General features: G+C 40.3%; 1 protein-coding gene across 2 annotated transcripts in view; it reads right to left on the bottom strand.

Annotated features, from left to right (window-relative positions):
• Positions 1–7,078: 7,078 nt before the first annotated feature.
• The window catches only part of NKAIN3 (sodium/potassium transporting ATPase interacting 3), a 270,587-nt gene continuing 264,916 nt past the window's right edge, over positions 7,079–12,749 (bottom strand). For both annotated transcript variants that reach the window (XM_020811679.3, XM_020811669.3), the window contains exon 6: positions 7,079–8,530. Coding sequence is in view for 1 of the 2 variants with exons in the window: in XM_020811669.3 (XP_020667328.1) it covers positions 8,517–8,530 (14 nt within the window). In the remaining variant the exon portion in view is untranslated. The remainder of the gene's footprint in view (positions 8,531–12,749) is intronic.

The following is a 12,749-nucleotide window of genomic DNA, read 5'->3' as shown; positions in this document are numbered from 1 at the left end:
GTTTAGCAGGGTTCCCCCCCCCCGATGATAATTTTGACACCGAGTTCCAACAGCTTACTTCTTGACTGCAAGGTATAGCAGAGAAGTTATTTGGCGTGCATCCCTTTTATGAAGAAGATGAAACTGCTAGAATAAAATCTTCCACTGATTTCTCTGAAATAGTTAATCATATGCTAGAAGCTCAGTGATTGAAATCACTGCCATGTCAACATGCTTAGCTTTGATGGAGCTTTATTCTGATTACACATGTTTCTGCTATATACAAGTTCTCTATATTTATATAAGAGCTATTTGCTCTTATATTTTCATGGAAGGCAGCCCATCTAGGAGAAGGAAAACTCCAATTTCAAACCTCCACTGCCTTGCGGCTATATCCACTCATGGAAAAGGCTTCAGGAGTTAACCTAGAGGCAAAATCCGGAGCTGGAGTCCCAAAGGCAGTTTGTGTCGTCTGCCAACTCCTGCAACGTTGCTGGAACCAGTTGTATTGGCTCTTGCCTTTCCATTGGACCATTTCAGCAATGTGGAGAGGGGGGATCTGCTGCTTGGGTAACAGCCTATCCTCCATATTACTTTATCCAGGCTTCATGCTCTGGAGAGGACACTCCTTGATTCAGAGCATGTTACCATAGTCTCTTGAGACTGAAGGATGCCTATGATGATGTTTGTAAATATCACATGGGGTGTAGCAAAGGGTCCACCATCTAAATGGCTCTGTTTTGAAGACGTGATAACTGGCTTTACCCAAGAGTAACATGCCACTGGACTCTGTTTCTATTTAGAAATGCAACAAATGCCTCAAAATTGGGAATAATTTGACATTCTCCTCTTTTATTTTGTCTATCAGAATTATTTCCTTGTAGAAGACACTTTGAGAAAGTCTGCTTCATAGAAATTTCCATTTATCTACAGCTAAATTAATAAATACAGTGAGGTGCGGGATCAGGAGGTGATAGGCTGTGTTTCACTGGAGAAAGAGATGGAGAGAGACGGGCAGGGGTCTGCATAAACAGTGCACAGATCAGACCTGACTCACCTTGTGTCACTCTGGAAACTTTCAAACCCAGTCTTTGTCACAGTCCATGAAAGTCCCAGTTCTCCTTGAGGACTCCTTTTCTGTGGATGGGGAGAGACAAATGGCAAGGTCCTGTCATAGCCTGAATGGTACAGGTATGGCAGAAACGCTTCTGGCCAAGGCAGCATCCACTGCAGAGCTGTGCATGCTGTTTTGCTTTGCTTTCTTTTCCCCCTTCATTTTACCCCAGCTGGCACCAGAAAGCCCTCAACAGCTTCTTAATGCAGTTATCAGGAGGAAGTGATGGACATGAAGAGGAGAAAGGGCTACCAATGTTTTTCCTTGATTCCTTTTTTTTTCCAAAGGGGCAATGCCTTCTATACTGTTTCCCTCTGCCCTCTCTGCCCCTCCTCTCCTTGCTCTGAAGTAACAGGTACCATGGCTACAAAACTGTTGTAGGATTTAGTCAACCACTTTGCAGCAGGAAAGGCAAGGAAAGTTCGTTTCTAAGGTAAAGGGCCTGCTTTTCTTTGCGTTCCTGAGTTTCTTTCTCCCTCCCTTCAGTTTGTTTTTACACATTTGTCTTAAGAAAGTGCACAGGCTTCACATTCAGTAATACACACACACACACACAAGCAGGAGGTCAGATTAGATGGTTTCCCAAACCACCTTTCACAGCCCAAGGTCTCATTCAGAACATGAAAAAAGAGTGGTACACTTCCATGGTGATGGGTGCGCTTTAACTTAATTGGCTTACATATAATCCTTTGATACCTCTCACCCCATATTTCAGAAAAATCAGTAGCTTTTAATTGCATTTTTCATTGCATGTCACTTTGTCTCTGCAGATGTATTTGAAATGCACACTTTAGCGGATGTGCCTTTGTGTGGAATAGCAGGGAACTTCTGTTATCCCTCACCTTATGCTTGAAGGAATTATTTGAAGCTGGGGACTTTGGATCATATTTTGATTCTGGCACAGTATGTAACAACTTATATGCTGGGGACAGGTTCTTTAGTACTCTTAGAGGGGCTGTAGCCATGTGGGAGCACTTATAAGCACTTTTCGTTTTTAGTAATATCCCTTCTGATGTGAAGAAAAGCTTGAGGCAGAATTCTATTCAGTTGCTCAGGAAAGAGTAATGCAATTACATAACTTCAAACATAGCAGTTTACCTGTGATTATGTTCTGAATCTTCTATAACAATTCCCCCCCACACCCTTTTTTGCACCCCCTGCAAAGCTGTGAATGCCAGACACTCCACTGGAGAGGCCCATAACATTAAATGCCATCTCAAAGTTTTCTTCAAGCTTTTCAAACAGCTACAGTATTTGAAAGCAGTTCGGGATTTACCTAGCATTAAAGCTGTAGTACATCGTAATCAACCTGCCATTTTCATTATGTATATTATATTTCAATGGAATGCCCATGGCAGTGGTAGCTCCCCAATACTGGTGGCTCAAGATATTTTGCAGCCTGAGGCTCAGCCTTAAACTATATCTCCACTGGAAGTATAGTGGCAAATTTGGAAGTGCAGTTGTTCATTATGAGAGACCCTATGGCCAACCCCCCCATCTCCAAAAATCCAGATCAAGAAACAAAGATCAGGCCTTTTGTAAAGCTAACGGCACTGATCTGCCCATTCAAGACCAAACCAACATTAAATACTTCACATTATGACAGGAATAGTTCACAACCAAATCAAGCTACATGGAACAGTCAACACCCCAGGACTTTCTGAATGGCAGGGACTATAATATCATCCACACTTTCCAAGGTTTCCTCTTCTCTCTGAGCTGAACTGTCACCTCACAATAACTGGGAGGAGAACTGTGCTTTCTCTCAGAGTTCAGCTCAGAGAGAAGAGGAAATCTTGGAAAGTGTGGATGATATCATAGTCCCTGCCATTCAGAAAGTCCTGGGGTCTTGACTGTGCAAGACCTGACTCCATTATACCATTGCTGCCAACCCAAATCAAGCTACATGGAACCTAAAATTGTACAGTGTGTTTCAGCACATTCCTAAATCCTCATAAGCACCTCCCCTTTTCCCTCGACAGTAAAAATACAACAACAAAGTAAATAAGAAGCAACATTCTGCCTTTTAATTATACCTTAAATCTGCTACTTGAAGTCTGCCTCACTCTGCTTAATGGTAGGGCCAGCCTAGTTTCCCTTGAGAGTAAATGCAAAACAGGTAGAGCCAGATGTTCTTCCGAAGGACAGGATACTACTTTACTGCAGAGGATGGTCACATTCAATTAGCCTCTGTGCCTTTAACAGTCCAGTTGTAATGCTTTTTCTTTCCACAAACAAATTACAGGGATAAGGTGTATTGATGGCTGCAATGACATTATCATGAAACAGACATCTTTATGCTAACATTGTCCATAGGCAGATTTCTGCAAACATTAGTGATAAGGATGCCAAATGGACAGAAGAAAAATGCCATATAGCCACCTTATGTTCAAAGGATTTTTTTTTTTACTAGGGAAGGGGCTAAAATGGATTCTCAAAGGATGAATGTGGAAATAAATATTTATACATGATGGATGCTTTACAGGGCTCGGAGGCAATCTCTCCCTTCATTGAATAAAACAGCTCCAGGCCTGCAATTTATTATAATGAAACTAAACAAGACCAAATTTAGAAGGAGGGGAGCCAATTAATTTGGCACGTCGTTTTTTGTTTGCTCCTGTCAGATATTGTTACATGAACTTGATAGATTGCAGGCCTGGATTTTTTAAATCAGGTGATTCTGAAGTACAAGGAATAGAAAGCACATGTTATTATCAACAACAACCACCAAGCCAAGGTATTCAGGAGTGCCTTGACATATCTAAAGAGTGAAACACCTCTTATCGCCCAAGACCAAGTTCTTGGACTCCTGCAGAACCTATTACAAAGATTTTCCTCACAGGACTTCATGTCATTAAATATTGCTTCAAACCTGAGCTACCAAGGCCCACATTTCAGCCCATGAACCTTGGAATTCCAAGACATAATCTCAAAGATATGACGTCTGAGGAACAATTCTGCATGAATATCTAGTCAGTTCTATCTCCTTACCTGTACACAGTTGAATACAGGTGTATCAGGTCATCAACCTAGTAAAAAATGTCCCAGAGAAGTCTGAATGAAGATCAGCCACCATGTCCTCTCGTGTGGTGCAAAATGTGTAGCTGGAAGTATGCAACTGTCATTTCTTCCCCTCCTTACTAACTCAGTAATTGAGTGGTGCAAATGTGTAGGCTTGTTTTCTATAGATTTCAGTGCCATTTCTTTCTTGCTTGTTAAATGCAGATCTGGACACCTGTTCAAGTTTACAGCATGGCTTAAACATGGCAAGGTCCTTGATTCTGTTGTTATTGGCATCAGCCAACAGCTGAAGTGTTCAAATATGTAAGCACACAATTATTAAATTTTAACCATGATTACAGACCACCCAGGATAATTAATCACCTCTATGCCTTTAGAGCAATAACCCCCAGCTCATTCAGACAGAGAAAATAGTAGGGCTGGTTTGAGTGGATTTTTGAAAGCATATTTTTTGAAAGCATATAAATAATGTATTTCATTTAATGTTTGTTTACAACTGGAAAGCCTGGCAGTATAGGCATCCCCTAAAAATAATACCAACCCATCAATTATGAAATACCCTTTAACGCCATTACAATGCAATCCTGCATATTTATTGAGAAGTGAGTCCAAAACTACTTATTTAATTTTGATTTTACTCTCTATGTGTCACTTCTTTGTGGGTGGTGCATTTGTTTTCTTCATGAAATAGTCCATTTTGTCTCAGCTGAATTTATGGGTATGTGGCATATCAAATCATAGTTGCTTTAAATGTTGAGCATTTTTGTGACCTATTTCCAGTATGACTTGCTATGGAAAAGAGGTGTATAAACAAACTGGTTTTGTTCTGACTTACTCTCTAATAGATGTGCTTAGCTTAGGACTGCAGCCTTAAAGACTGTAAGAGAAAGCAAACTTGTTGGACCGCCTCTCCCCGAGACTGTCTGCCCATGCCACCCACTCCTCTCAAGCATTGATGTTGCAGGTTGCCACCCCAGGGGAGGCCTAGAAATCTATGACCAGAAACTAGACCTTCTCGGTGGTTGCTGACACTCTGTGGAAGGCCCCACCAGTGGAGGTGTGCCAAACCTCTTCCCTCCCAGCATTCTGGAAGCTAGCAAAAACACTGCTTTTTAAATAAGCCTTTAGGGATATCCTCCCTTCATGATAATGTTTATGCCTGTATCATACTTTTGATCCTATTTTAGGCTGCCATTGGCACTGGGGGTTCTTTTGGGGATTATTTCTTTGGATTATCTGTTGATTGGCAGGCAGGCTGGATGTTTTATGGTTATGTTTTAAATGAGTGGTCCCCAACCTTGGGCCTCCAGATGTTCTTGGCCTACAACTCCCAGAAGCCTTCACCACCACTTTTGCTAGCCAGGATTTCTGGGAGTTGAAGTCCAAGAACATCTGGAGGCCCAAGGTTAGGGACCACAGTTGTAAACCATGCAGAGTAGTGGCATGCCACTTGATGAACAGTATAAAAATCTAATAAGCAAGCAAACAGAATTACAAGCAACTGTCTTAATCAGTGAACCAGCCAGTCATATGGCTGGACAGTGTCAACGAAGCAACCAACATGAATTTGACACAACTCCGGGAGGCAGTGGAAGATAGGAGGACCTGGCATGCTCTGGTCCATAGGGTCACAAATAGTCAGACATGACTAAACGATGACAACAATGTCTTAATCAGTGGTGAGCAAAGTGTGGTACTGCACATTTTGTTGGATTGCAGCTTCCAGCATTCCTCGCCATTGGCCATGATAGCTAGGCCTAGTGAGATCTGCAATCAAACAAACTCTGGAGGGCCTTAATTTGCCCACTCTTGGTCTAGAACACGATTAGTGATAAAGTAGTACAGGCCATGCTGCTGTGAAATAATCCTGTAAGAAGATCCCTCCCAATTCTGAATGTAGTACAGTTCACCCTCAAACAATATGCACTATTCTACACTCACCAGCAGTTTACTAGTAGCCATGCATACAACAGCCTGTGGACCATGAAATGGAGAACACTGTCCTAGAAAGCACTGAGGAGTATAATCAAATGGCAGATCCTACTCAGTGCAAGTCAACAATTCACTACTCATTGAGACTAGGAAAAAATAGTCCTCACGTGACTAGTCACATATAGTACTTCTTCCATGAGATACATTTGTATAACTCAGTTTTTTCCCTGATACCTGAGAATACCCCTGGACAAATGCAACACATTGCTTTCCTGAATCCAATAACACAAATGACAATGACTAGATGTCTGGAAAAAGCAACGAGTACTAGAACAGTTTCCTACTGTGCTGATTTCCAAACATCAAGATGTTTCTTGGTAAGAAAATATTGGTAGTTAAGCAAAGCAATGGATGAAACACAGAGTGCATTTAGAAGCAGTGCACCAGAAAAAAGACTGTTAAGAGGGAAAGTCTGTTTATTCTAACACAAATGTGTTTTACCCTTCATTCAGCAAATTAGCTTACTTTTCTTTGTAACTGGTCCATTGGAGACAGTTCATATGGTTGATGATATCCATATGTCTGACACATCAGTCACAGAGCTGTGAGAGATTTATGACCCCCAGAGACTTTCTCGAGATCACAAATTGCTACTCTGAATAGTTCAAGCCTCTCTTCCAGACTGGGTTCAGATACAAAGACCTAGCACTTAATACTTTTGCTTAGGATGAAGTCTTGATCTTGTAAACGGTAAGAAAGATTTCTCAGTAATATGCATCATTAGAACTACAAACCGGAATGTGGACTGCCATAGCAACAGGGCTGGCGCTAGAAACCTCAAGGTGTGATGCATCCTTTTCGTACAGCGAAAAAAAAACCCCGTAAAAACCGTAAACCGAGGCATTATTTCTTACAGATTTTGGTTTGTAAACCAAAAATTACGTAAACCAAGACACCTGTACATTTAGACAAAGAGCAAAAATGAAATAAAGGCAAACAACAATTCCAAATATGCACAGAGAAAATTACCAGTTGGGTCATCTCACTTTTATACCATTGGAAACTAAATTTAAAAAGTCACATTGATACATATTCTGATTCTAAAAGTATTTACAGAATAACTTTACAAACTTTTATACATAGTTTCATAATGAATGCCTTCTGGTAAGCTTTAAAATTAAGGCCATCATGAATCCTTAGAGGCTCCTAAGGCTGTAGTTGGTGCAATCCCCTTGACTCTAGTAGTACACATTCATGCTTGGCTCCTTAGGAGAATTTATTTTTTAAAATGTGCAAATTACAGATATTGCCCTGAATTTCTGGAGGAGGAAATGGAATCGCCATTCATTTCTCAGGCAGATATGGATAGCTACAGTTGGTGGGCTGGATCCAGCATCTTTTGTCAGTAGTGTGGCACAGAGAGCATGTGAAGAGCACCCCTGCCTGATTTTCAGGACCCTGCTACCAATCCTCCCTGCACCACAGCTCATCATCTTCAAGAACAGTCCTCTGCATAGCATTTTCAGAGGACTATAGGGACCACCATGTGAAGGATGGGGCACAGCAGTCTACCCCCATCAGCCTAGTTGAACACACTCATCTCAACTCAGCCCATTTTACGCCAGCCAAGCAGGGCAAAAGGCCAATAGGGAGAAAAATTCATATGTGAATTAGGTTGAAATCCTTCTGCATATTTACTAGGGAGAAAATACCATTGTCCTCATTGGGATTGAGTTGTGAATAAATAGGCACAGACCCACGCTGTTAGAACATGGCAGGTGTAGTCTTACACAACTTACCTGGGATTTAGTCTCACAGAACTCAGTGGGGCTTGCTTCAGAGTAGACACGACACAGTGCACTGTTGAGATATTTGTGCCAATCCTTGTAAAAGCTGGAAAATATCTGCTACGGGTCAAATCTTATGTTGCACAGTAAATTAAACATAACACTTTAACGACACAATGAGTGCTTCATGTGATATTGTGTCCCACTTTTATCTCTTCTACTCCCAGCCACCACACAACCTTGTAGTTTTGGGGACATATGTGCAACAAATTACCACTAGCACATGCAGGTATAGTATAATTGTATTAGTCAAAAATACTGGTTGAATTTCTGGAAAAAAGACATTTTTCACACATTCAGTTATTCCATGCCTTAAATACTAGATATTTGTTTTTTTAAAAAAATTGAACAGAAAAAAGTTACAATTTACAAGTGTCCATAAAAGTGAATAATGAAAAGAAAATTCAAGATAATCTAACAAGGATCCACCTAACAACAATAAGAAGACACGTTGAAATGCAACTGAGGAATTCAGTCACATCCTGGTGGAAGAAAACCCACATTCCAGGATAAATTTGTGATGTGTCTCTTCTACGAGACAGTCTTGCTGAAGCCTTGTCTTCTTTGAGAAATCCGACTCCTCAGCAAAATACTGCTAAGCAGGAATGCTGCATCAATGATCCTCATTTATGTCGACCTGAAACAAGAATATACAAGTTACTAAGAAAGAGTAAAATTAAGGCAATTTTTACCCACTCTGTGACATTCCTTGTGTTTCAGCAATCGCTTCAAAGCTTTGTATTCAAGAAAAATATTTGTTGATCTAATGCCCATAAAATCCTTCTACTCCCTCATGATTTTCAGATTCTGGTTCTATTTAAATTGTGAAGCCTATGATGAGATTTTGCTTATATTTATGATGACATTAATTTGAATATTGTTTACTCAGTTTTGGAATGCCCCCACTGTTTCAATGGATTATGTGTGAGAAAAGTTAACAAAATTTGTGGGGCGGGGGGAAGAGGAATTATACCATTTTGACATTGGTTACAAACCAATAGTCATAAGCATGCTTTTCCTCAAAAAATATCAGATACATTAAAGTGCACAGAAATAAAAACTCTCAGAATATAAATCTCTCTTCTTTAAACAGTTTTAGAATTGTTGGTGACCTTCCAAATTTGAAATTTTGGTTATCATTTTTTTCAGCCAAGAATCTTATTTTCTAGTGAAAACTACAAATTCAAATATTATACATGTTGAGGAAATTGGTTTGCCCCAGTTTTAGTTGTTTTAATAATGCAATTTATTGATTTAATTTGTTTATTTGTGGGTAATAAACACAAATGAGTTTAAATCTCATCTCTGCCATGAACTCACTAGTGATCATAACAGTTTATATAATTCTGTTAAATCTCTGGTTTTAACTTTTATGTTGTGCTCTGCCACTGAATTTTCACTACTAGGTGGTAAAGAAATGGCATATATAAGTAAAATCCTACATTTGATTTGAAACAATCCAAACCAATGTGAATACATTTATTTCTGTGTAAATGAACTAAAAGTGCTTCTATATTAGAAGGGAAGCACTGAAGATATATAAACTTGGTGATATTAAGAACAAAAAAAAAATGTTGAGAAGAGATTTACTATCTCTTTACAAGAAGAAACAAACCCAGTCCATTTGATTCAGAACCCTACTCATCCATGTAGCTTCTTCAGTCTGAGGAGAGTTGGCAGGAGATCCCTGATAATATCCTCCATGTTGGTTTCACTTGCCCCTGGTCTAAATAGGCTTGTTAGAAGGACAAACGACTGGGAGTGAAGGATAATCCCACTTCTGCAATCTTTCTTGACCCATTGTCATGGGGCATTAATAGTCAGTAACAGTGGTCTTTCTGGTATGTGTAGTTCTAATCTTTCTGGGGACAGATGAAAAGGCAGCATGATAAATAGGAGACAGGTTGTATCTAAGGCCTCTACCCCTGTTGAGTGAGGGATTTTCTATATGCACAGGTATGGCCTTCCTGACCCCTCTCTCAAACCACCTATCTTCTCGGTCCAAAATGAATACATCTCGGTCATCAAATGAGCATCCTTTGTCCTTCAAATGAAGGAACACTGCTGATTGTGATCCTCAGCCATTGCCCCTCCTATGCTGGGCCATTCTCCTGTTTAGTGGCTGTTTGATTTTTCAAATATAGAGCTCCAAACACTTCTCTTTGCATTGCACTGTATATACTGTATTGCTCCTGTTGTGTTTTGGTGTCTGGTCTTTTGGGTGGATGAGTCTCTGCCTTAGTGTGTTTGTGAGTTTGAAATGCACAGATATGTGGTGTTTACCAAAACCCCTTTTGAGCTTTTCAGACACACCTGCCATGCAAGGAATGACTAGGTTCTTCCATTGGCTCTGAGTCTCAGACTTCCATTGTCCTCCTGGACTGGGACATTGCCTTGTTAAAGGCCCATTTTGGATATTTATAGGCCTTAAGGGCTGTCCTCAGATGTTCATCTTCCTTCTCCTTGGCTTCTGTTGAGGTGGGAATGTTTCTTGCTCTGTAGTTTAGTGTCCTGATGACCCCTACTTTGTGTTGTAACAGTCCTTTCATTAAGCAGCTATTCTTGTGCCTTCTGAAGAAGCTTCCAGATAACTACACCTGGATGATTGAGAATCTTCACAGATGTATTCTCAAAGGCTTTCACAGCCAGTATCCAATGGTTGTTGTAGGTTTTCCAGAACACGGCCAAACAGCCCAAAAAACCTACAACAACAATCTTCAGAGATATTTGATTCAGAAACTTGCATCAGCAGATCCTTTCTGAATAGGCCAGCTTCACCTTCTACGGTGCAACAGTTTCACTGTTCATAATACACTCCTCACTGAACAGGAGGATGAAATAAATGTTGGGGCCATAATAACCACTATGAAGAGATCATGTTGAATTTATCTATAGGGGGAGCTGCCAAGAGGTGGCAAGAAGTTAACCAGGGGCACCATCTCCACTTATGGGCCCAGGTGTGTCTCAGAGTGAAGCAGCTCAATGTGGATTTATGCATAGCCCAACATGGTACCTTGCAACTCTCTGGAAGTCAATAGCCCAGTTCAGATGCTTCAGAATCTTTTTGGCCTGAAGAAACTTAGGTGACTGCCAGTAAGTCAATGACTACTGAGGGATGTAAAAAAAATACACTTCATGAAACAGTTGTTTACCATGGGTTTACTGATTTGCATAGTTCAGAAATATTAGTCTAGTCACATGACCACCAGCAGCTGCCTACTCACCCAAGCCTATGCAGTAGGGTTGTCATATTCCACAACAAATTAGGGCAGCCTAGTCTTCATATTATGCAAATAAATCACATTCATTGTGCCTTTTTTAGAACAGTGTTTCCTCATTGTCACCATTTATACAGCAAACCATTATAGAGAGCCAATATAGTGTATAAAGTAGAATTTGAAAGAGGGAGAACCAAGCGCAAATCCTTGCTCAGTCACAAAAGCTTATTTTTTTTTCTTGTGCCAATGATACCTTTCAGTCAAATCTACCTTACAGTGTTATTATAGAGATAAATGGAAGGGGAACATATAAACTGACCATTTATATTTCTGGTGAATTTGATAAAGAAATAATGACATTTGGCCATGCATAGAGGCTTGTGGTATTATTGTCATCAGGCCACTGTTACAGTAGGACCTCCATATCTGTGGGATCAGTAGCATTACTTATGCACGGTCTAAAAATATTAAAAGAAAAACCTCAGAAAAAAACATTTTCACATGTATTAATAGAACTGGCTGCTAGAGGGAGCCAATGTTTGCTATTATCTGTGGTTTCCAGTATCCATGGTGGGGCTTGGAACCAATCCCTAGAGGATATGGGAGTCCTACTGTATTCTTTGCTCTCAGTGTTTCTTAATGAATAAAGCCCTAAGAATACAAGAGGGAAACCCTGCTGTCTGATCTAGAGGGAGAATGTAGGGGAATGTGAGATCAAACTGCAGGAATCATGGGGGAAATTGTATTATGCTATTTTCTTTATTGCATTATTAAAAATATTTTTCTTTAATATTCTTTGTCCAATCTGACTTTTCATTACAACACATGTGTTAATCACCTCTTATATACTAGGCTGCTTGTGCTATCTATCATTCAACTACTATATGTTAATTCCCGTGTTTAGTGATCAAGGCTTATGGTTTTTGCATCTCTGTGCCTATCTACCCACTGACCATACCATCCCATAAAAGAAACATGCAGATAATAAATGAGACAATGCTCTGTGCATCTTGTGAAGTGGACTATAGTCCAGAAGCAAGTTTTGCAAGTAAAGCTTCATTAATTTTAAGGCGTCACAAGGCTAACACAGTTCTCCCCCTGGAAACTATGAATAGTGTTCCTCTGTGAAAACAATGCAGGTTTCAAAACAAGTGCCGATCACCTGTGGCAAGAGTGGTCTCCCCACTTAACAAAACCTTCCAATATTATGCTGTATTTTCCTCTTTATGAATACTTTCTACACTCCACACCCACCAGCTACTGCTTTATGTTAGAGTAGTAGAGACTGCCATGATGAGAAAAGCTACTTTCTGGACTACAACAACCAGAATTCCCCAGCCAGAATACAGTCCAAGAAAGCAGATCTTTCAAACTTTGAAGCCCAATAAATACAATTAATCTCCTGTGCATATTAACTTAGCTGTAAGATCTTTGGGTAGATCGAGCCCACAAGGAAAGAGCAAATGAATGGGCAGCAGTGCTCATCCGTGCATGTAGGGAAGGACTTTCTGGCAGAGATCTGGTGTCTCCCTCAGCAAAACAAGCAGAAGGAACCCAAACACAGTGATGCTGCCTTGGCACACTTAGAACTATGGGAAGTCATACCCTTTGGACAGCTAAAGAATGGTCTTCCATAAA

This window comes from Pogona vitticeps, chromosome 4, assembly GCF_051106095.1.
Source record: "Pogona vitticeps strain Pit_001003342236 chromosome 4, PviZW2.1, whole genome shotgun sequence".
NCBI classification, from domain to species: domain Eukaryota; kingdom Metazoa; phylum Chordata; class Lepidosauria; order Squamata; family Agamidae; genus Pogona; species Pogona vitticeps.
This window is presented reverse-complemented; position numbering and strand designations above follow the sequence as displayed.